Raw genomic sequence first — 23,777 nt, 5'->3', positions numbered from 1 at the left:
TAAGGAACAGGTACGTCATTTCAACTTTTTTCGGGGGGGGGGGGGGGGAACTTGATTTAGGGAAGCAAAAATTGATGGGGGGGGGGGGCAAAACTTGAAGGGCTTGTTTATTTTCGTATATAGGCAACAGCAATTTTACATTTTACAGCACATGCAAATGGGGGGGGGGATCAAATGCCCTATGCACCCCCTCCCCAAATGATGTCCCTTTTAAGGAACATAAATTGAAATTGGAGAGGATAAATTTATGTAAGATTTTAATTGTGTTACCCCTAGTTAGCTGATGACCAATACGTTTCAGAACATACTTTTCTTGAAGCTTTCTTAGAAAGATTGTTTTTTTTTATAGATGTGAATCGAATTGTAGTTGATAACCAATGTCAATTTAAGGCATTTTGCTTGCAGTGAACCAATCAGCCAGAATGTTTGACTCTACTTCGAGTGCGTTAATTAGAGTGTTTAAGTCCGGTGAGGAAAACAAAAAACTATGTTCTCGCTGGCATAGTTATATAAAGAGTCGTATCTGATAAAATGATCATTGGTAAAAAAGTTAAAAAGTAATTGTGATTGCATTTACCAAATAAGATTTTCCTACTTAAATTTCGAAATCTTCTACTTTCTGTGATGTCGCATATACGCTCGTGTCCAAAGGAAAACAAAACCTTTGTTCTGCTTGTTGTTTGCAGTTATATTGTCTTTTAATATGTAGTTACTATTGGCATTTTATGTTGTTACTCAATACGGATTCATTGGCTGCAAACTGCTCGTTAAATGACATTTTAAACAACCCAACATCATGTACAACTGTTTGACGTCACATTTAGCCTCTTTTTAAAACTGTATTTATTAGTATAGTGATGAAGTTTGTAACAAAAAGCCCAATACATTTACCATGACAAGTTCTGGATCTGCTTGCATCAAGCTGATTAAAATCGGTATGATGTTTAAAGACAATAAACACCAATTATAAGTCTTGTTAGGTTGACCTTTAGATTCACCAACTAAATTACATATTTCGTTTCTATGAGAGTGAAAACTGTCATTTGAGACATGTCATTACTGTCTTGTTTGCCTGCCCGCGATTACGTAAGTCAGGAAAAAAGGAATGGGTTAGCGCAATGGGTATGTCGACCCTGCACTGTTATGGCAATTTTGTTTGTACAAGAACCCCCTTTAGGTGTTAACACTAGCATATAGATGTTAGATGCTTTGTTCTAAGAACAAAGGACCCTCAACGCTATTGTAAATCTCCCCGTTTTGACAGATGGCCTGAGGCTCGTCTGTTAAGGTGGACCGACTGGGGGTAGAATTGATATACAATCAGAACTGAGGAAGGGTGGGGCCATCAATTCGAACCAGAACTTAACAGTCAGTCGGACTGATAACGAATTAGTGATTTGTAAGCCGTCGTACTGGTAAAGCAGAATATACTCACTCCGAAGGAGCCACTAGTGATTTGGCGTGAAAACTCTTAGTACATTCTAAGGACAGAAAGCTTCGTAAAGGAAGCTTTTGGGGACAGAGTAGTCAAGTCCCGAGTCTCAGAGAGACAGGATAGAAGTAGGCGGAGAACAAGCTTCGTTGAAGGAGAAATAGAGAATAGAAGCAGGCGGGGAACAAGCCTCGTTAAAGGAGAAAGAGAGAAAGAAAAGGAGGAGGAGAAAAGGAGAAGACGACAGGAAGAATCGGAGAACGCCGGAAGGAGGAAAGCAATTGGCGTAGTAAACACAGATGAGCAGAAACCAAGCACAGGGGAAGCCATCTCACACTATAATCACGTGATGAAATAGGTTGTCACATGGTCGAGAGAAAGTAGATTGGTTGAGAAATTAATATCGTTTAAATTGTATTAAATTGTTATTCTTTTGAATTTCACCTTTGTGTTCTTAATAATTTAATTGTCGGTATTGCTGACTGGGGGCTCGGAGCTTTACCTCTCTCTATCACTAATTTCACTTCCTACAAAACGAGCCAGGGTGGGAATTCCACAGTAATTCAAATAAATATTGGGAGCACCCCACCCCAACGCATAACAGGGAGTCACATAGAACTTCACAATTACTAACAACAACTTTCGTTATTAGAAATGCAATAGTTTAGTCACATCTACTAATAGGTTGCTGACACTAGCTATAACACTGTATCTTTGACTAATGTTTAGATACGTTGAAGATGTGATATTGGAACAACTAAATTTTAGTCCAATTTATGAAGCAGTTTGTGTGGCGATATGGTTTTGTTAGGTACTTATAGTTGGTTTGGGTAATATATTGCATTTGCCTTTAGGTTGAAGAAACTAAGATCTCACTCTGTAAAATTACATATAGATTGTCACCTACGTGAGCAATTGTATGGAAAAAAACACACTAGAGAATGAATCACATTACTAAAATTGACGTACATCGATACGGTAATTTTCCTGTAGGATACTTGTAAACGGAGGAAGTTCTTATGCACGTTATACCTCTAAATTTTCAAATGGGGCCTCGAGTGGCCGAGTGGTCTAAAGCGCTCTCCGTTACGGATCACTGCCATCTCACCTCTGTCTGCTTGGGCTCGGGTCTAGGATTCGGCAAATGTGGGTATGTGAGAAAGCGTGCCAGTAGCTTATCGTGGGTTGGTGGTTCTTCCCGGGTTCTTCCTCCACCATTAATACTGGTCGCCATACATAGCCTATCGTGTGCTGAAAAATAGCGTTAAAACCCACAAGAACAAAAACAACAACTAAATTTTCAAGTAATGATTTTATTTGCAAACTCTTTAAATAAATTAATACTTATAATACGTACGCGAGCTGCGCCCGAGTCACAACAAATATTACCATACGATGGCGTAAAAAAGGGCATAGTGACGCAAATTGAATAGTATTATTCTTTATAAATGGCGTTCAGGTGAAATCGAGTAAATCGAATTGGCGTAAGATGAATATGATCTGTAAGAATAATTGAGCATCTTCGAAACATTCCATTCCATACCTGACTCGCAATCTTTGGCCTCTCTCCCTATTCGTGAAGACACTCAACTATAATCTACGACTCAAGTTACATTATAAATATTCTTCCATTGATCAAACCATCATTTAGTTTTCGACATAGGACAAAACTGAACGCACAGGCTCCAGAACGTACTAATTGTACATTCTTTTGACAGACCAGACACTCTACTATGGCCTTTTTGTTACTTATATAAATGTTCAACTATACAAAACATTTGTTTTAGAACAAAGTTAGATACAAACATAAATCCATTCAATCTCTCAAACCCCTACAACATTGAAAACTTAGCTATATATCTGCAAAATACTTAAAAACTTTCATTTACAACATCATTAATATTGAAAAGCTACTTTTGTTATTTATAAATATATTTTTTAAAACTCCTTGTACATGGTTTTATCTAAATATTTTAATGTTTCATTCATGGCTGTAAATTGTAGTAATTTCTCTTTATCTTTGCCAAGATTACTGCCTCCGTGACAAGGGTCTCTTTTAGAAATATTGAGAGCGTACAATTACATAGAATCAATAAACATATGCTTACCTGTGTGTTTGTGTGTGTGTGATTTGGATTTTTAATGTAGCTTTAAAAATCGTTCAGTCATGTCACTACGGTGTCTACAGTGTGGTAGTTTAAAGTGATGCCTAGCACTGGAGCATCATGACGTAGACATGTAGCATGATGTCCCACCCAGTCACATTATCCTGACACCAGGCCAACCAGTCCTAACACTAACTTTTATAATGCAGAGCGCCTAGCGAGGCAGCTTTAAGTACAATTTGTATAAGTCTTTGTTATGACTCGGCCGGGCTTCGAACCCGCGACCTCCCGCATCCGAGGCAGACGTTCTAGCCACTAGGCCACCGCTGTGGTCCTAGATGCCTACGGGTGTTAACAATTACTAATAATAATCTTAATAATGATCGTAAGACTTGTTGATGACTCTCTGTTAATTTCTCATTGGCTGGTAGGGTTTCGGCAATTCTAGAAGAATTGAGTAATTTCCCACTGGATGGGCTGTGTCACATGAATAGGCATTTTTGAAACAAATCGAGTAGTGTGATTCACGTGCGGTTATGCTGTGAAAAATGTTCGACCTGGAAGCTGCTAATAAGGAGAAAACAGAGCAATCAGAATCATTCCTTTTTTGGAGGCATTCTTATTTCTTGTGCTCTTGTTGTTAGTCTGCAGACGTGTTTTAAGTAGTAGTTATATATCATTCGAAAGGAAAAACATGTTTGAACTGTTCAGTTGAAATAGAAAGTGCTTATGATTTGGACCATACTATTATTCTGGAACTATTTTGAATTATTCGGTGGATTTCTGAGGAACATCATTTTGACAACTTCATGACTCGAGGCTGAGTAGTACATTTTCGGTTTTGAAATTTATGCAGATCTTTTCATTTTTTTACGACTTTCATAGAACTCTGTTTTGATTATTTTGGATTTGCTTCATAATACTCTAAGTTCCTTTCACTTTTTCATTTATAATATTGATATTTAAATGATTTGTTAAGTTTTACAAACTGTTATGTATATTTGATTTAATTTATATTGATTTAATTTAATTGTCTGTTTGTTGGTTTTCATTTTTTAAAATTCTGTTACATGTTATAGTAATGTCATTTTGTTTACTAGAATTTGACATTTTCCAGAAAATATTTTGACCTGACTGTTTTGTTTTCGTAAACACCCATTATTAGAACTCGGTATCTTAATGCTGACCTAGTTCCTGACCTTGATACAGAATTTGTAAGAGTTGAAGTAAACTTCTTTTTTTTATATTTTTTTTATATTCATTCTCGATATGTGATTTACAGAGTGAAATCGAGGCTGTACTGGGAGTACGTGATATAAAGCTTATATATTGTTCTAGAAAGTGATCATGTGACCCTCAAACGGGAATCTGTTTTGCGTCTTAGTGTATAACTTTTTTCTATAGAGAATTTAGTCAGTTGGGCTTTTAAATACCTCGACGTCAAGGGGTGTTTTTTTCTGCCGTGACCAGTTGTAGCTGAATTGTAATTTTTCTTCATAATATTTGGATTCTAAGAGATAAATTCTTTTCCCTGGGAATATTTAAGTGCTCATACAGAATTCTTGGGGAAAGACATCAATTGAAATTTTACTCGCAATTCAAAACGGGAATGTTATTTTTTTGTGGTTCAAAGAAGAAATGTAGATACATCAGTACTATACTGGCTACATTATTCGGCATCGCCTTCCATTTTGGATTTTCGTCGGGACTCGAATTCAAATTCATTAGAACATTTTATTACTAGGACTTCTAATTTTTAATTATTGGATTATTCATTGACTATTTTAAGATTTGATTATTTTCCTCATTTTTTACCTTGTTTTTCTTGGGAAATAAATTATTTGTTAATTTTTACAAAGCTTGTTGTCTTCATTTTTTCACGTTGCTGTTTATGAGAACCTAAACACGTAACACAAACCATGTTAATATTTCTTCCTTCTGTTAGTTAGTGTGTGACCATAGAGTCGAAACAACTTTTGATTTTAAAATATGATGCAAATAACGAACCTTCTAAATATGTTTGTGTAATTTTCAATATTTGTTCTCAAGATTAATTTAGCTTTTATCTTTTTTAACATTAACTTTGTTCGTATCAGCATTATATGTAACATTTCTGTGTGAAACTGTAAGTCGGATATGTACTGGTAAGTTTTCTATACCTGGTTCACTCATGCCATCCACTTCATACCTATTGTCAGCGGCGCTTGAGTGATTTTACCCGTATAAGCAGTAAAACAATTACCCTTTTATCAGGCAAGGTGTTACTAGAATTAATAATTTAGCGCTCAATTCACGAGTATTAATAGCGACGCTCTAATTCTCTACCAGAGTAATCTCACCATGTTTAGCGTTTGTCAGTTTGGTTTCGCCCATGGTTTAAATCTGTAAGACAAACTAAAAGCAGATTATATATACAGATTAGTGCGGCACGCATCCTGCTTTATGAACTTATGTGTCCGTACATCATATGTTAAGCGGTGCACATGAAATCGTCATAATGTGTATTTCTGTACAGACTCTACCGAGTTCATATAGGAGTAGGAGGATGCGTGCCACGATACATATATATATATATATATATATATATATATATATATATATATATATATATATATATATATATAGTGTCTGCTAACAATTTGTCTTACAGATTTAGAAATGGGCAAAACCAAACTGATAGCCACTCTACATGTTAACACAACTCTGTCAATCTTTGACTATGTCAGATCAGACTTGCATATGATGGAAAGAAGTCAACTGGCTTTAATTATATGGTACTAAAGGGGAAGGTGCAGAAGCACATACTGCGGGCGTAAATATCATCAGCTTGCTGGGTAGTGAGATAAGGAGCAACAACAGCCTCAGCTACCATCTCGCATATCATAAGTATGGACTAATTGTATGGATCACTGTCTCGTGCCTCTTCAGAAGCTCAAGAACTGGACAATGTGATGCAGGCCAAGATGTCCCTGTTCCATGATGCCCGGATTGGATCATGAATCTCTGATTGCAATAGACTATGACCGCAATCAATTATACAGCATCATCCATATTTGTCAAGTTCCACGACTCGCATAGCGACACAAGGCACATCATGTGTATAATGCTCAGCTTACAGCACAGTAACCAAGGACCGAGTTCATGAACCAAGTTATATAGCATTCAGACCTACATAGTACTTATAGGCACTCTCTTGGACCAGTCTAACCCGGATAATGCTGCCAGGCATTTCCTGCGGATGACGCAAACTCTATACAGGTGCTCTCTTAAATCAGTCTAACTCGCATGATTCAGGCAGGCACTTCTGGCATATGATGTCCAGCCTCGTGCCTAAGTTTCCAGGAGATGTATCTTCACTCATACTCAGGTCTTTGCCACCGAAAAGAAAACATCTTCTAAGTGACAGCTTCTTAATATTATTAATCATGGTATGCTGCAAGTGTAGTTAGCTGCCATATTTGATATTCTTTTCCAACTACTTCGATTCAAACTGAAGACATTAGCTTCACTATCTTTATCCAAACTGGCGCTTAAGTTATTAGATCTTACTATGATGCGTGAAGACTCAGCCTGGCAGGCCTAGACTTAAGTTTTCCGCCAACTCCAATGAGAGTTCTGTCTTACTCACTTCTTCAATCATTTCCTGCCAAATGGAAAAAAAGTTTTCCGACTGGAGGTCCAACCTTTGGCCATTGGACAATCGCTCCCAATCTGCACAGTATGAGATTTTATCTCGATGGGTGGGAGATTTCATTGGACTCACGTCGGTGATACATCTGCAAGTACATGACGTGGTGACGTATTTCAAACTGCTCGGCCAATCCAGTCTCCATAACTTTATATTCTTGCTTGGGATTTTCTAACGTGTGTCTTTAATGACAAACCCATATCCAAGTTCGACATAGCATAGGCCAGCTAAGGTATTGGAGGACTCATTGACCATTAATAATCAACTAATGCAAACGGAATGGCCTCTTCAATTCTAGGATTCCACTCATTTGATACCCACTAGATAGACCTATGATGGAGCGATTGCTGAGGGTGCTATTAAGTAGACTAAGCTTGACAAAGCCATAAAAAACCTGGCAAAGACACATAAAGCCTCACAACGTAACACCCAGCCTGGCAAAGCCAAATAAAGCCTGGCAAAGCCACACAAAGCCTGACAGAGTCATGCAAAGTAATATCAGAAAAGTTCATTTCATTGCAAATTATATTAATTACTAAATTAACTTAACCGAAAGGATAGTTTTCAACAAAGTTATGCCGAATTAAATTACCAAACATTGGGCGATATGAATTTGCATTCGAACAATGATAAAGTAACAACAAAGTCTGAAAAGTTCATATTTGAAACGTTTCTTATGATTTTATAAACTGTTAAATTGACTGATTATCGAAAGAAAGTACAATGTTTCAGTATATGTCATAATGAGCTATAAATTGTGTGACTACTTTATTCTATTTATCGGCAGTGAATAACAAAGGCACACAAAACTAGACATTGTCTTGCAAAGTTGTATTAGAAAGGTGCTTTTTTATTGCAATATGAATCAGTCAGATTAACAGTTTACAAATTAAATAACAAATATTTCAAATGAGAATTTTGTCAGACTTTGTTATTACTTTTCATCGTACAATTTCGAGTTTTGTCACCCAATTTTTGGTCATTACATTCGGCATAGTTAGTTTGAAAACTAGTCTTGGATCAACATCCTCGTTAATCTTGCAACATAATCGCTAGAAAATGGAGATATTTCCTCATCTGCTCAGGTAACCATTATAACAGGTGTTTGATCCCAGCGCAGAGTTACTGAATTGTCACGTCTGGATATTATTAAAATACGCCCTAAAGAAACAACAGTTCTCATAACCAGTGGCTGAGAAATCATTGAAGCGAGATGGTATATGAAGGCAGTGGAATATATTCTCATAGTGGTCGCACAAGAAAACTATACTACGGCAGGAATCCATACCTTAATAGCTAACTTCTTATGGATTTCAACGTGAAACAGTTAGTACCAGTCACATTTAAAGCCTACGATGCATGATCCCTGGTACAGTGCGTTATCACTATCCAATCTTCTTTTGATTGCACACATATCCGATGACGTTGGATCATTGTCCAAGTGGAATGAATCGTGGGTATAAACATGACTGAACAAGACATCTTTCATCCGCTCTCAAGAGTTTCACTGGTTCACCTCTTTTTTAAGATCTGCCTTCTCACTTCATTTTCAAACGACAGGCAGAATCAGCGAATATATGCCTCTTGTGGACCTGTCTATATGCAGTTCCAGCTAGATGGGTCAGCATCACTCAGGACACCCATGGCTTTATTTGCTTTGAACAGGCTAACGTTCATGGGTAATCAGACTTAGGTAATACGTTCATGTCTACTATGGATACTTCATCTCAAGGTCATCTAGGAAGACCGAGCCGGAACATTGAGGGAGATCACATGCCTTCTTGTACCTCACAGAGGAAAAGGACGATGATAAACCGAGACACTTTTGACCTGGATAAAAATCGTTATTCGTTCCGTATTTCAGAAGAAAAGAAAAAAAACCCACACCAAATAATTTGCTTTTTACCTTGGCCATAAAATTATGGCAGTTGCCACAAACTTTGCATATTAGCAAAACTGTTCTGATATTATCTTTGCCAATGGATTGAGATCCGTATATACGACTCCTTTTATCTCGTAGATCTTACATCACAAAAGGCTCAGTTTGATGTGGTGGGAACTATAGCCGTGGAACAAAACGTAACCTTCCCATGACGTTTCACAGATTTATAATGATGGCTTGACGATTAATGCTGGATTTGCAAAAGTGATATACTTTCTTGTTTTGAATCGGCTCCCCGACATACGGAGCCTACCTTCCAGTCAGGTTATCTACAAGATGTTTCATATACTGTACCTTACGGGACTGGAGGTGGTCTCTCCTGGTTAAGGGCATGTATTTCACTCCACCTCTTACACCGTATCTAACTTCCTATGGTATTATGATCAGGTAACATATTTGAAGAAGAATTTTTTCTAGTGAACGATATTTCTTCGAAAGTACTTACTTGAACATACCACACGTACACCCTTCTATCCTCCACCAAGTTACATCAGTATATAGGGAGTGTCTTCAGATTTATAATAACTTAAGATTCCCGAGATTTGGTACCAAACTAGGTATCAAAGGAAGATCACTCTAACTGTCACCTAAGTGGGCAGATAACTGTTAGTTTTCTATCTATAAAGTTTAAATCTGGGAGGGCTGGATTTGTGAGACTGTAGTTTTCAACCAGTAAAAATTGGAAGGAAGGACTTATACTTCTATGACTTTCACCTAATTTCTGCAGTAACTTATTTATAATAATAAAGTCATGATACAATTTCTTGAATCAAACTAACCACGATTTTCATAATTTCATAAATTTAGTTAACTTATGTATGTATTTTTTTTAATCTCAAATGTTTAATAAAATACCTGTTTTAAACAGCGTTTTAAAATATTCAAATTTTTTTCAGAACAAACTTCTCCCAAATTTCTTATTAATGTGCCCCAGTCAGGCAGGTAGTCACTTCACAGAACAAAATTAAATCCAGCATGAACCTAGATTAAATCAACTCTGGTGACATGCTTGCTAGTATGAATATAGGATGGCCATTGACAGATATGTTGCAGCATTAGCCTGGTTAACAATGAAATGTCCAGCATCTTCAATCCTGGTGAATCTTTTTGCAGATAGACCATTTAAAAACAAAATTTTAGCTGTACATTTAGGTGTTTTACTATTGACAACATTATTAGTAAATTTCAATACAAAGCAATGATGAGAAGAGTATTGTAGCTCCTTATTATTGCCAAACATTTGGATTCCATGGAAGATAGTATAGTAACTTATAACAAAAAATATAAAACATAAGATTTTGTAAGTTTTTGCTTTATCTGTGATAAACTTAAAGTAGTATGATTTTTACATTTTGAACCCTTATCCTTTTATGAATGTCATATACAACTCACAAAACACCACAATCCACATTCTGCAACATATGACAACCACCAATGAAATAAGTAGATCACAGATATGCAAGATAAACCTACTTATTTTTCTTTGTGTAGGTGTTTAGATGAGAATGGCCTCAGCAATGACCCATTGCCTTTCATTATGCATCCATCTTCCATCCATCTATGGACAAGACATTGTTGTCAATACTCCCTTGACACTGAGACAAATCAGTGATATTCTGACAGTTATATTGGGCTCAGGGTCAAGTGGCATTAGAACAAAGTTTTAATTGGCTGTGATCATGCTAAGATGAGAATTTTCTTACTAAATTTGGTATGTTGTCATTATTCAAGAATATTATAGATGGTTTCAATACTCAGCAGTTAAAAATAATAAAAGGACAATACAGTTTATTTATCTGATATTCCTCTTAATTCTGTTTTGCCACAACAGTCCCCTCAAGGGGCTATACATCTAGAATTGCATTTTAGTTTTAAGTGGGAATTCTTGCATTTATGATGATCACATTTGCACCAGAATTCGTTCCAGAGCATAAAACATCTTTTCTTAACTTTCTACTTTTCACATATGCCAGACAGGTGCTTCCAGGGTATGGGCCACATACTGATTTTAAAGTTACACTCTAATGTAAATGTACCCATATAAAACAATGATGTTGGCCAGATGTGGGTACTTGCACATGGCAGGCATATGGCAATGATTGCTGTGGTACAATGTGAATAAAAAAAAACATTGGATAGTGAAGATTGAAGTTGTCATGAATCCTGGATGGTATTTTGTATTATATTTACTGACACTGGTGCACCAGAAAATTTTCTTCTCAATCTCAGTAATACCCACATGTTATCTTGTTAAAAGAAGAAACAAAACTCCCAGACATATAATAATAATAATAATAATAATAATAATGATAATAATAATAATAAATTAATTACATGATACAATATTATTTCTCTCATATGCATATAATAGGTTAATTAGTAACTGGAGTTTTTTTCTTAGTAACTTTCAATCATTTCAATTTTTAATACCGAAGTATTTTGTTCTAAGGAATCATATTCATTTTTCTTCAGGTGAGTTTGCTGTGGGAGTAGCCCAGGGAGAAGTTTTCATGAGCTGGAGAACAAACTGGACTGATATATCAGAGTATCGGTTTGTTGTTAATCCATATGGAGCCAATATCATCCGTTTTGCCCCAAATAACATCACAGGCATTGGAGTTGCCAGTTACAGCAACAGAGTCAAAGATATTGGTGTTTCCCTTGGCATAGTATCATTCCGTCTACTTAATCTCACAGTGGGTGATGCTGGAAGATACTATTACAAACCACTTGTTGGTAGTAGTGATGGAGGAGGACAAGTTCTTGTTATAGCAGGTAATTATCTACTGTTATTTTTTTGTGGTATATAGTGACGAGACTTATAATATATTTTATATGGTTTGATAAACAGCTCATTACAAACAGTTTTGATAGATTTTAATTAAAAAAATTAATAGTTTAAGACAACTGCAAATGAAAGATGGTAAGAAACATTTTGAGGGTAACAAAGTTATGTTACATCTCTTTTTTTTTGAAAGTTTAAAAATAACCATGGTGTCTATGTTTTTCTGCTATACTATGAAAGGCACAAAGTCCATTGACAGAACATCATTCGCCTAGTGCCTAGCTTACCGGAACTGTGGTTTGAAAGATGCAGGTTGTGTTTGTTCCTGGGAAAGGCACTTACTCCCATTGCCCTGGCACAATATAATTTTTGTACACACCTGCCATAAGGCAGAACCTAATTTTATTATGATGTTGTCCATCCATCTATCAGCGTATACGTCTTTATGTAACATACTTGGTTTTGGCACAAAAACTCTAGTTGATCACCATATATTTGGAGTAAGAAAGAACCTACCATTTTTGAGTTCAAAGGTCAAGGTCACTGTGTCTAAATGAAGAATAATGGTTTCTGCACATTATCTCAAATTCTCCACCATCAGCAGTTGAAAAAAGTGTGGAGATTGCTTGTACTTGTGCTAAGGCAAAATATATAGATTTCAGAGGCCAAGGTCACTGTGACTGAAAGAAGAAAAATTGGGTCTTCAAAACTAACTAGAGTGATGTCATCATCATTGGTTGTCAAACATTTTATATGCCTTGAATTATGGTAAGAAAGAACCCTATCAATTTTGGAATCAACAGGTTGAAAGTTGGTGTGAACAAAGAAAAAAGATTTCTGCATAAAAAGCTGAAGTACCCAAACATTTATAGTTACCAACACTTTTGAATATCTTGCATTTTTGGCAAGGAAGAGGTTTATTAATTTTGGGGTCAAGAAGTCATTTAAGACCAAGCTCACTATGACAGAAAGAAGAACAATGACTTTTGAAGAAAAAAAACCCAACCATTTATTTCTATATTAGGTACAGTACATTTCACAATTTTTTTTATATTCTCCACTATTCGGGGGGGGGGGGGTAGACTTAATCTTCTCCAAGCTCACTCAGTGAATATGTCCCACAGTGGAGGGATGAATACCTACAAATCATCTATACTTGAACACTGTTGAATACTATCATTGATCGGCTGATTGAATTACTGATAGGCATCCAGTGAATGAAGATTGCCCGTGGAGAGACTGAGACATCAAGTGTGATTTATGTTTGGATACCACCTGAGGAGTCATCATTATATGATTATATATTTGAACAATAAAATACAATGTGTGAAACTGTGTATTCATAATATGTGCTCTTCCTTTACAATATTTATGTAAATAAACAATCTGATGGTAGTATAATGTACATGGCAAGAAATCAATATTCATGTAAATAAGCAATCTGATGGGAGTATAATGTACATGGCAAGAAATCAATATTTATGTAAATAAACAATCTGATGGTAGTATATTGTACATGGCAAGAAATCAATATTTATGTAAATAAACAATCTGATGGGACTATATTGTACATGGCAAGAAATCAATATTTATGTAAATAAACAATCTGATGGGAGTATAATGTACATGGCAAGAAATCAATATTTATGTAAATAAACAATCTGATGGGAGTATAATGTACATGGCAAGAAATCAATAACTTCCCTATACCTATATCTCATACACGTATACAAAAGTAAATTTGTAATATTAACTAGTGTATTGATGAGCATGAACAGACAATTCTTGCAAATGACGTACTAAAATACACCATAATTTAAGTGTATCTCCAGAAATATTCACATTGACACAAATTATTTACATTAGGAAAGTATGAGAACAAGCAGATATATCATAGATATTTGGGAAAAGTCTTTAAATGAAAGAAAGCAATCATATTTGGGAAAAGTCTTTAAATGAAAGAAAGCAATCATATTGGAACAGCTTGAAATTTAAAAAAAAAAAGAACTAGTGACATCTATGAGACATGGTTGAACAAGGAAACACCTATCATCCCAAGGAAATATAGACATACATTGGTTCTGGGGGAATATATTGAAGACAGGAGAGAAACAACATTACATCAAATTGATGCTGTCATCAGAATAATGAAAAATAAAACTGGAAGATATGAACAGAAATTCTTCCAAATAGATCATGAAATGAATGTAATTTTTTAATGCAAATCTACTGGTGAAATATATGAGAAATTGAAAGACATTTGAGACAGGAATGTGAGAGAGAAGAGGAAATATCAGCTCAGTTTTAGCAGAATACGAGAGAGTGGCTGCAGGGGTATGAAACTAAATTTGGAACATATCATTATCAGTTAAGAGGGACAAACCAAGGAAAGCACAGCAAGATGAACATACAAAACCCAAAACATTATTAACAAAATAGCCAGGAAAGAATCACATGAAATTTAGAACATTGTCTTCTTCATGGAAATAATAACAACAATCATGCAAGTAATATCTGTACAGAGACAAAATATACAGAATGCTAAATGATAAAGAATTTCACCAGGAACAAGACACACAACAATCAAGTAATTGAAAAATATGGAAATAACATGTTTAAAGAAGAAAAGGATTAGTAACACATTTTTGACATTGTACAAATTACTTTTATCATTTTCCAACAATCTGCAAAAGTAATCTCATCACAGAAGAAATTCAGAAGCAAAATAATAATTATGATAATGAGGACTTTGTATAGCGCCTAATCTTTAGAAGCTCTAAGCGCTTTACAACATTAGACAACACCTATAAGATTTTAAAAGCAGATATATAATAATATGATTACAAAAACAAACACCATTAAATTAGAAAACATAAAAAAACATGCTGAGAATATTTAAGGTAGGAAACATTATTATGTCTTTAAGTTTGTTCTTGCAGTTGAAATAAGTGAGTTTTGAGAGCACTCTAGAATGGGATCACTGTCTTTGTGTCTAAGTTCAGTGGGCAATTCATTCCATGTTGCTTGGCCCTGGTATGCAAAAGAATGCTGTCCATATGACTTTGTTTTCATAGTGGGAATACTGAGTATATGATTGTCAGAAGAGGAGCATAAGTATCTTGCTGGTATGTACACATGGGTGAGGTCGGATAGGTATGCTGGACTAGAGTCCAACAGTGAAATGTAGCACAAGCACAGAGAACAAATTTTGTGTTTGATTCTGGATCAATATGGTACAGAGCAGCGGGAGATATAGTCTGATCATGGTACTCTAAGTATGATCCAAGCAGCTGTGTTTTGAACTTTTTGAAGTTTCTGGAGCAGATACTGAGATGAACCAGACATAATTGAGTTACAATAGTCCAGTCTTGAAAGTACTAATGAACTCACAAGTGTTGTAGTAGCATCAACTGAAAGACATTTGCGAATTGAGCTGATGCGTCTCAGCTCAAGATAATGCAGCCTTGCATATGTTCGTCACAAGTTGGTGCATTGAAATAGTAACTGTCACCTAAGTTTCATACTGACTGTGTGAATTTAATGTTGGTGTTGCTGATATTTATTATTTGAGGTAAAGGATGTGAAGAAAGTCTTTGTGCTGTGATCAGAATGGCCTCAGTTGTATCATCATTCATCTGCAGCTTGTTACATGTCATCCATGATTTCACATCAGAAATGCACCTCTCTACACCTTGGATGGTAGCATCAACTTCAGTTGGGTGTCCAGATTTGTATATTTGGGTGTCATCAGCGTACAATTGATTAAACACTGGATGATGATCTATGACACTTGAGAGTGACTGAGTGTATAGAATGAAGAGAATAGGTCCAAGAACAGACCCCTGTCAAACACCACAACATAGATCAACTGGGCTGGAGTGTATTCCAGTTGCAGATACAATTTGTGTCCTGTTGACCAAGTAGGACTTGAACCTCAGTAAGGTTGTATTATGAATGCCAAATACATGCTGGAGATGACAAAGTAATATATGATGGTCTATTGTGTCAAATGCTGCAGACAAATCAAGGATGGTGAGGACTGTAATCTTTCCGCTATCTAAAGCAGAGAAAATGTCATTAACTACTTTTAGAAGAGTAGTTTCAGTACTGTGGCAAGGGTGATATGCAGATTGTACCTTGCTAAAAAGACTCTTTGACTTCAGATGAGATACAAAATGGGATAGAATAACCTTTTCTAAGACTTTTATATGAATGAGAGATTAGAAACTGGGCAATAGTTCTTTAAATTGTTATGGTCTAGTGTTGGTTTCTTCAGCAGAGGCTTTACAATGGCAGTTTTGAAAAATGATGAGAAGTGCCCGAATGAGAGAGAGGTATTAATATCATCAGTTAGTGAAGGCAATGCTGGATATAAGCATTCAAGCAGCAGTTATGTTGGAATTGAATCACGTTCACATGACTTTGGTGCACTCTTCATCACAGTTGTACGTACAAAATCCATAGAGACAGGTTCAAATGCTGCTAATGGTTGCCGCTCAAATTCCATATCCCAACTGTATGGTGACAACGAGTCAATTGAAATTGTGGTGTCAAGCTTATCTCTAATGGTTTGTATTTTGTCAAAGAAGAAATTTGCAAACATGTCAGGAAGGTCGAGAGGAGAGGAGGTAGTTGGAAGTGGTGTACATTAGCTTGTTAGTAATCTAGAAGAGCTCTTTGCAGCTGGAACTTTCGATGATCTCAGTAGTATAGTGGGCTGACTTCGCTGCATGGACTATATTTGTGAGATTCTTCTTAGCGGCTTCATAGATTTGCTTATGAATAGTGAGTCTGGTGGAAAGTGAAAGTATCTCAGCTTTACGGCAGTCTCTTTTATGGGTGCGAAGCTGGTCCCTAACACTGCTATACCATGGAGAACACTTTTGAATGGATATTCTGCACTTGGTAGCTGGGGCATATTTGTCAAGCAATGAATGCAGGCAGTTATTGAGTTGTTCTGCTGTAGGAGGTATGCAAGTTGTTAGGTTTGCTTGGATGTCAATTGTCATGCATTAGTTTGGTTCTATTTATCAAACAGAGGTTTCTCTTAGTAGCAGATAAAGGTGGAGGGTTAGGGACTGATACGTCAAGATGGCATATAATGCAGAGGTGATCTGATGCAAGGTCATGAGATACCAGGGAGGACCGTAGAACATTATCATCAGGTCTATGAAGAATCCAGTCTAAAATGTGACCATGTTTATGGGTGGGTTGGTTAACTGACTATTTGAGGTTGAAAACATTAATGGAATATATGAGTTTTGATGTGTTTGGGTTTACGGGACAGTGAAAGTTGAAATCTCCAAGAATAATCAGGTTGCCACCTTTCAAATTTCCATACTCCAGGAGATTCGGAAACTGTTCCAAAAAGAGAGATTCAGCAGCTTGTTTTTACTCTACTAGGAGGAGGGTGGTATAGGCAGAAAAAATGGACTGACCTGTGCTCCAGTGTTAGTTTGGTTTTGACTAGTTCAAATGATGTGTGGTCAAAGCTGAATGTTGTGGTGTTGATAAGACGTTTGATGATGGAATTCTTTGTAATGACAGCAATTCCACCTCTGCGAGAGTTACAGGGGAACGACTTGATGGAGTAACCATTGTGTGTTAGATCCGCACACTTGGACTCATCACCTGATGTTTTTAGCCCTGTTTCTGTCAGGAAAAAGACGTCAATATTCTGGTCATTGATATAATTAACTATTAATGTGCGCTTTTCTGGTGGTCCTACTGATTGGGCATTGAATAATGCAATTCACAGAGGTATCTCTTGTATAGTTGACACAAAGTTTGATGAATTAATAGGGATTTTAATTAGGTTATCTAAACTAACGGTCGAGTATTTCAATTGTTGAGCTGGATAGGGCATAAGGTAGATAACTGGAAACTTCTTCAATTATTACAGAAGGAAACTCAGTAAGAGCTACTGGCAAGCTTTCTCACATAGTTATGATGCCCACATTAGTCAAACCCAAGACTCGAACCCATGCAGACAGAGGTGAGATGGCAGTGATCCATAAGGAATAGCACTTTAGACCACTCAGGGCCCCGCAGTAAAGAAATGTGATTATCCAATGATATGTATGAGGTTTGAAGCCTTTTACTTAGGTGTGAGGTGTGAAGCCTTTTACTGTCATTTGTTGTTACCATACTTTATGGATGGTTTGAAGCTGTAATAAGTTGTAATAGGAAAGAAGGCTATGGATTCCAAAATCAAAGGGATCAAAACATTTTTGACTGAAAGATCCAATATTGTTTCCACACACTGACAAAATAGCCAATTAAGTGTACAATCACTTAAATAATTTCTTTTATATGCAAAAAGCTCAATTGTTTATCTATTTTAAACAAGATATATCAATAAATTGGAAAAAAGATATTTGTAGAAATAAATTACATTTTATATTAAACAAGGAAAAGAAATAAGTTTAATTTGAAATATATATTAATAATGTTCCTATAAGTTCAGACAAAGAAATGTAAATATATATCTACAGTGCATTATCAGATGTGATGAATTAAAAACAAAATGACATTTAAATTTGACTTGTTTCCTACTGCACATGGTATATAGTCAAAATGTATATTCAGCATTTCAACAGGTACTGCATGATCTCATGCAGGATCTATAGCTAGCTGCCAACTTTCAACTTTCAGGACTGATTAAATTATAATGCAAGCTTGCGTGCCGGCTTATGTAGAATTTTAGATTTTGCAGTCTTGCAGACTTGATGAGAAAAATCCCTTTGCAAGCTTGAATTTTATATTTTTCGAGCTTACTGCATGCTTGCAAGCTTGCAGACTTGGAACAATTCCTTCTGCACACTTGTGTGAGCTCCCTTACTAGCTTGTGCAACTTCAACTAGCTTGTCAGAAGCTTGTGGTAAGCATGCATTTTGGTTTGGGATATGAGTGAGTGTAAAAGTGAGTGCCTTAGGTCACCTGGCCACCTTGAGTACTGTCCAGATGTTATAGGCCAAGATGACTGTCAGATTAAAAAAAGAAAATTGGATTTTGTGTCGAAAATATAGGACTATTCTGAGGACTGCAACATGCTGTAGGCATATGCTGTGTCATTCAATATATCTATTTGTTGTTGCCTGTTGTGCATTGGATGTAGGAACATCTGAATAGTTTCAAACTAAAATTACTGTATTGCTTTAAGTAGTTTTCCATTTTACATGTCCTGGAATGGGTTATAGTACTAGGGAAATTAATGGAAATTGCAGAACTACTGTATAAAATGGATTGTTAATCTTTATAATGGGCATTTACAACTTTTAAGTTCAATTAATTTATCTGCATTGCAATGCTTTTGCAAAAACAAATCATCAGGGAATATTGCAATTGGCTATTTCTGTCTCTTTTTCCATTCCATAAACTGTTTGTCTGTGCATATGTCCATCTTCCTAAACTGCTGGGTAGTTATGCATAAAACACGATACCTAGTTTTGTCTGATATTAGCCATCTGTGAAGAACCTTGAGTTTTGGGTACGCAGCTTGTTGACACAGAGAGAGGTCAACAAAAATTGCAATGAAATTTACATTATATTTTTTTCCCCAAAATTGTACACTTGCATGTGTGGCAAGAGGACACAAGTATTTATTATGTTTTGTTACAAACCTTTAATCATGATCTACTGAGGACCAAGGGGAGGGGTGTGTGCTATGGTAAACTTTAGAACTGATCTCTACTCTTTCATTAACTTATGAATGTTTCTTTTATGTAGGAGTCCCAACTAGTGTTTCAGTAATGGAAGTGGCAGACCCATTTGAAAATGAAAAATACACAATACAGTGTTCAGCTCTATCTACAAGCATTCCACCTGGTATGGGACTAGCTATGCACTATCAGTGGAAGAGGGAAAATGGCCATAATATCACTGCAACTGACCGATACTCCTTTTCCTCTGACCAGTCAAATCTTGCCATCAACCCACTAAAGAGACAGGATGCTGGCACCTTCGTATGTGAGGCATGGGAGCATGTTGGAGCAGTGTCACAGAGTGGTCCATTTTCTTTGAAAGTATTTTGTAAGTACAGTTAGTAAAATACATGCAGCCATCCAAGATTTATATATGAATGTTCCTATCATCGAGGTGCTGTTTCATGTTTGTTTTACCACATGTTTTAGCACATGTGTGTTCAGGTATAAACAGGTAACAAATGATGGTGAAATTATTGGCTATTTCCCAGAGTTGGAGTTAAACTATTAATGCATCAAAATACTAACACAGTTAGGCAAGCTACATGTTTCATGTTTTGTTTATCCAAGAACTGTAGTCACTTGAAACTTGGAAGACCAATCCCTACAGGTTTTATTTCCAATGTATAAGGCTTCATATTGTCTTACATTAGGTGAAGATTTCATAAGTTTTCAAATGGTTTGATTTATAATAAGTATGAAAACCCTTTTGTCTTCAAGACTTCTCTGCTGTAAAAATGAATGTTATCTTTCTGTTCATAAATGTTTGCTTGGTTCTTCTAATCTGGTGTAAATATAGTCTTGTATTAAAGAATATAACCCTTCATTTTACTGTCTACTAGATGGATACCCATGTAACAATTCCATGATATATTTAGTATAAAAGTCTGCCTGACACCTAGTCAATTTTTAATTGGAATCAATCATAGTAACATCTTCTCAATATGCATATGAATATACTTTGATCTGATAACAAATAGTTAAAAAGTTGAACATATTGTTGAAATCTGGATATGTACTTTAGTATTAATGAGGACAGGACAGTACACTTGTTTCATATGGTCGCCATGTGTGTACTCCTGTACCATCAATACATTAGGTGCTACTGTATCAGTAAAACATATTATGATCTAATGGCTATGGCAGTGATTCCAATTTTTGTAATTCTCATGACTAAGATTTTATGACATGGTTCTGTATCTGTCTTCAAATGTGTGTCATGCATCATGTGTTTCTATGATAAGTCATGGAGGGGGTCAGCATAATACATTTGTCAAAAAGCACAGAATTGTTTTATCAGACAAAGATATTCTTTGTAAATATTTTCAAAATTTTAGTGTTAATGGTAGAGTTTACCTGTCATCAAGCATAGAGTTATCATCAAATAATTATAGTTTTTTAAATGTAAAAAATCATAATATTAATTTTGCAGAGACTGCAAGCATATATGCATAGAGAAAATTTAATGTATTGATATGTATTGTCTAGACCTTTCAGCCTTTCATAATATGTATTGTCTAGACCTTTCAGCCTTTCATGATATGTGTTGTCTAGACCTTTCAGCCTTTCATAATATGTATTGTCTAGACCACATGTGTCAAACTCAAGGCCCGCGGGCCACATCAGGCCCGGCGTACAATTATATCTGGCCCGAGAGAGAATTTTTGGCAAAAATATTTTTTAATGGCCCTGCGATATAAAGTGCAAATCAAATTCCCTAATTAGCAGCCTTGCCAAACATCCAGCTCTGAAAAATTGGCATAAGAGCGAAAATGGGTATGCCAATGATTTTTTATTATTAAAACTTTTTTCTGTTTTAATTTATATTAATGTTTAAAAAGGTTTAATTCTCTGCTTATTGAATGTTTATCCTGTTCGGCCTGCAACCTTACGTGTGATTTGAGTTTTGGCCCACTGAGCGATTGAGTTTTGGCCCACTGAGCAATTGAGTTTGACACCCCTGGTCTAGACCTTTCAGCCTTTCGTGATATGTGTTGTCTAGACCTTTCAGCCTTTCATGATATGTATTGTCTAGACCTTTGAGCCTTTCATGATATGTATTGTCTAGACCTTTCAGCCTTTCATGATATGTGTTGTCTAGACCTTTCAGCCTTTCATGATATGTGTTGTCTAGACCTTTCAGCCTTTCATGATATATATTGTCTAGACCTTTCAGCCTTTCATGATATGTATTGTCAAGACCTTTCTGCCTTTCATGATATGTGTTGTCTAGACCTTTCAGCCTTTCATGATATGTGTTGTCTAGACCTTTCAGCCTTTCATGGTATGTATTGTCTAGACCTTTCAGCCTTTCATGATGTGTATTATCTAGACCTTTCTGCCTTTCATGATATGTGTTGTCTAGACCTTTCAGCCTTTCATGATATGTGTTGTCTAGACCTTTCTGCCTTTCATGATATGTGTTGTCTAGACCTTTCAGCCTTTCATGATATGTGTTGTCTAGACCTTTCAGCCTTTCATATGTGTTGTCTAGACCTTTCAGCCTTTCATTATATGTATTGTCTAGACCTTTCTGCCTTTCATGATATGTATTGTCTAGACCTTTCAGCCTTTCATGATATGTGTTGTCTAGACCTTTCAGCCTTTCATGATATGTGTTGTCTAGACCTTTCAGCCTTTCATATGTGTTGTCTAGACCTTTCAGCCTTTCATTATATGTATTGTCTAGACCCTTCTGCCTTTCATGATATGTATTGTCTAGACCTTTCAGCCTTTCATGATATATGTTGTCTAGACCTTTCAGCCTTTCATGATATGTGTTGTCTAGACCTTTCAGCCTTTCATGGTAAATGTTGTCTAGATCTTTCAGCCTTTCATGATATGTGTTGTCTAGACCTTTCAGCCTTTTATGGTATGTGTTGTCAGGATGTTTTAGCCTTTCATGATATGTATTGTCAGGATCTTTTAGCTTTTCATGATATGTGTTGTCAGGAACTTTTAGTCTTTCATGACATGTGTTGTCAGGATCTTTTAGCCTTGTACAAATGTTGCTCATCTGTCATCAAACTGGTCACTGTCAATTTAAACAGAAAAATATTTTGATATCTTCTTTGCAAAAGCTGATTCACCAAATTTGTCATCAAACATCCTTGCAATAAAGGTATTTTAACATTATGCAAATAATTGATCTGCTGTTAGTCATGACAGCCAAATAAATAACCTTTAAATTAGTTTCCATTTAATAGATGCACTTCAATAGAATGTTGGACCAATTTTGGCTCATAGCATACTTGCATCAAGCCTTTTGATTTAGTAACAATGTTAATATTCCACTTCACATGAAGTAGATATTACTGAAATCAGATGAAATGAAGTAACAAATTTGCTACAACAACTTCTTAAATATTTATGTACAGGATATGATTAACGTCCTTGCAACAGATGTTACAAATTTGTATTAATCGCGATAATCGGCATTATGGTACAATATACAGATTTTTACATTTGTACCAAAGACATCTACAAAAGTGTACTATACAACATGTGTAAGAGGATGATCTGGATTGGGACTAGATTACAGCAAGGACTCTGGGTTGGAACTAGATTACAGCCAGGACTCTGGGTTTGGACTAGATTACAACGAGGACTCTGGGTTTGGACTAGACTACAGCAAAGACTCTAAAAGCAATTTTGTGAATGAGATATTTATTTATAATGGGATTGAAAAAATATTAAATCAGACACCAAACTCATGTGCATAAAATCCAACAATGGATTTAACAAAATGAGGCACACTGAGATGACAATTGATATAAATAAAATAATATTGTTCCTAACTGGAATAAATCATAACATTTAAATTAAATAAGTAATCAACAAGAATTAATGAACATAATTTATAAACAGAAAAATGATTGACTTATTGATGTATCACCATAGATGATCAGAATTTATAAATTAACACAAGCAGTGAACAGTGTTACATCTATCATTAAGGGTATCAGAGTATGAATTTACACAACCATAATGAGTTATGATTATTCACTAAGGGTGAAAAGTATATATACTATTTCTTCCACAAGTAGGATATGCATAACTGTATAAGTTTCCACTCAAATAGTGATATAAATTTAATATTTTCACTGAAATAGTGATACTGAT

At 35.7% G+C, this 23,777-nt stretch overlaps 1 protein-coding gene across 4 annotated transcripts in view; it reads left to right on the top strand.

The window, feature by feature from the left end:
* The window catches only part of LOC149782405 (inactive tyrosine-protein kinase 7-like), a 107,975-nt gene that overhangs the window by 2,910 nt on the left and 81,288 nt on the right, over positions 1-23,777 (top strand). For all 4 annotated transcript variants that reach the window (XM_089933792.1, XM_089933790.1, XM_089933791.1 and 1 more), the window contains exons 2-3: positions 11,640-11,942; positions 19,681-19,983. In XM_089933792.1, the coding sequence (XP_089789918.1) occupies positions 11,640-11,942; positions 19,681-19,983 (606 nt within the window). The remainder of the gene's footprint in view (positions 1-11,639; positions 11,943-19,680; positions 19,984-23,777) is intronic.

The sequence above is a fragment of the Sinohyriopsis cumingii genome, chromosome 15, assembly GCF_028554795.1.
Source record: "Sinohyriopsis cumingii isolate HCF-2022 chromosome 15, ASM2855479v2, whole genome shotgun sequence".
Taxonomy (NCBI): Eukaryota; Metazoa; Mollusca; class Bivalvia; order Unionida; family Unionidae; genus Sinohyriopsis; species Sinohyriopsis cumingii.
Note: the sequence above shows the minus strand (reverse complement) of the source record. Positions and strands in the feature narration are given on the sequence as shown.